This window comes from Geospiza fortis, unplaced genomic scaffold (genome assembly GCF_000277835.1).
Source record: "Geospiza fortis unplaced genomic scaffold, GeoFor_1.0 scaffold496, whole genome shotgun sequence".
Classification (NCBI taxonomy): domain Eukaryota; kingdom Metazoa; phylum Chordata; class Aves; order Passeriformes; family Thraupidae; genus Geospiza; species Geospiza fortis.
This window is the reverse complement of record NW_005054529.1, coordinates 553,184-554,630: the sequence shown is the minus strand read 5'-3', so window position 1 is coordinate 554,630 and position 1,447 is coordinate 553,184. Positions and strand designations below refer to the sequence as shown.

The window sequence follows — 1,447 nt, the reverse complement described above, 5'->3', positions numbered from 1 at the left end:
CAACCCAATTCTCCCCTGGCCCAGCCTGAGCTGTTCCCTCTCCTCTGTCCCTGTCCCTGTGTCCCTGCACGTGCCCCAGACCGAGCGCGAGGGTCCTGAGGCCTCTCACCAGGGTCACAGCAATGACATTTTAATAAAAATATCCACGATATTTTAATCAAACACACACGCTGAGCTCAGAGCTCCAGCCCAACATTCCCGCAGGATTCCCGTGGCTATGACAATTGGTGTGGGAGGTGGCTCACCCCGTTATTTCTAAGGGATTTCCATGTGCCACATGGATTAACAGGGATTGCCAGTTCAATTCTTCTCCTCTATATTCATTGCTTTATTACTCATAAAAATGCAAAAGAAAATGTTAATGATGATTGCACCAAAGACTAATAAGTTAAAGCCTTAGGTTATACTTTGCATTTCTGAAGATATAAATGCAATTGCTTAATAATTATGCATATTTTTAACTATTGAGTTATTATTTCTCTATATGCTCATAGTTAGCCTAATTAATTTTAAGCTCCTGTTGATGTATTTTATACACGCAATTAATTTCCAACTTGTTTTTTTAGCCCTTGCATGGGGGCATTAATTATTAGGAAGACAATCAAAACCAAGAATTGTTCACCCTGGAACAATACAATAAATATTAAATCCATGTGAAAACTGACAGCGGAGGAAAGGAAAGGAAAGGGAAAGGGAAAGGGAAAGGGAAAGGAAAGGAAAGGAAAGGAAAGGAAAGGAAAGGAAAGGAAAGGAAAGGAAAGGAAAGGAAAGGAAAGGAAAGGAAAGGAACTCTGAAGGGGTTGCAGTTTGCCATGCCATGTCACCACATTTCTCTTCACAGAGAAAAGCAAGGCATGATTCTTCCCAAGAATATTTCTGGGTTTCACATTCTCTGAACCTCAGAGAAAGAAAACACAATTCTTATCTCATTTGCTGTGCCTGTGTTTGGCAAAAGTAGAATGCAATATGGAGATCGTTTACCCAGAGTGATGGAGTTTTGTTTCCTCGGCCTGTCACGGCCAGGCGTGTGTGTGTCGGGACTGTCAGGACAGTCACACACTGTGCAGTGTGCGCAGAGCTGAGTGCTTGGCAGAGTCAGTTTAGATGTAATGTAATACAGTGCAATATAATATAGAATAATATAGTATAACAAAGTAATCAATTAACCTTCTGGAAAAAAAAAAACCAACAAAACCCCACAAAAATGAACAAAAAAACCCCCAAAAACTGTAATGCCCAGGCTGCGCCGGCCTACCGTGCACGGTGAGGTGCACCTGCATGGTCCTGGGCGTGTGCTGGGTCTGCACAGAGCAGGTGTAGGGGCCGTCGTCCGTCACGTCCACGTCCTGGATCTGCAGGCTGTACTCGCGGCGGTTGGCCGTGGCGATGGACACGCGCGGATCCACCGACCACTTGTCGCTGCCCGCGAAGATGATGTGGAGCGGTT

General features: G+C 44.6%; 1 protein-coding gene across 1 annotated transcript in view; it reads right to left on the bottom strand.

Annotated features, from left to right (window-relative positions):
• Positions 1 to 1,442, bottom strand: part of NEGR1 (neuronal growth regulator 1) — a gene marked incomplete at its 5' end in the record, with an annotated part of 99,363 nt that extends 97,921 nt beyond the window's left edge. Inside the window, one exon of the mRNA XM_005429165.2 lies at positions 1,256 to 1,442. Coding sequence (XP_005429222.1) covers positions 1,256 to 1,442 — 187 coding nt within the window. The remainder of the gene's footprint in view (positions 1 to 1,255) is intronic.
• Positions 1,443 to 1,447: the final 5 nt, after the last annotated feature.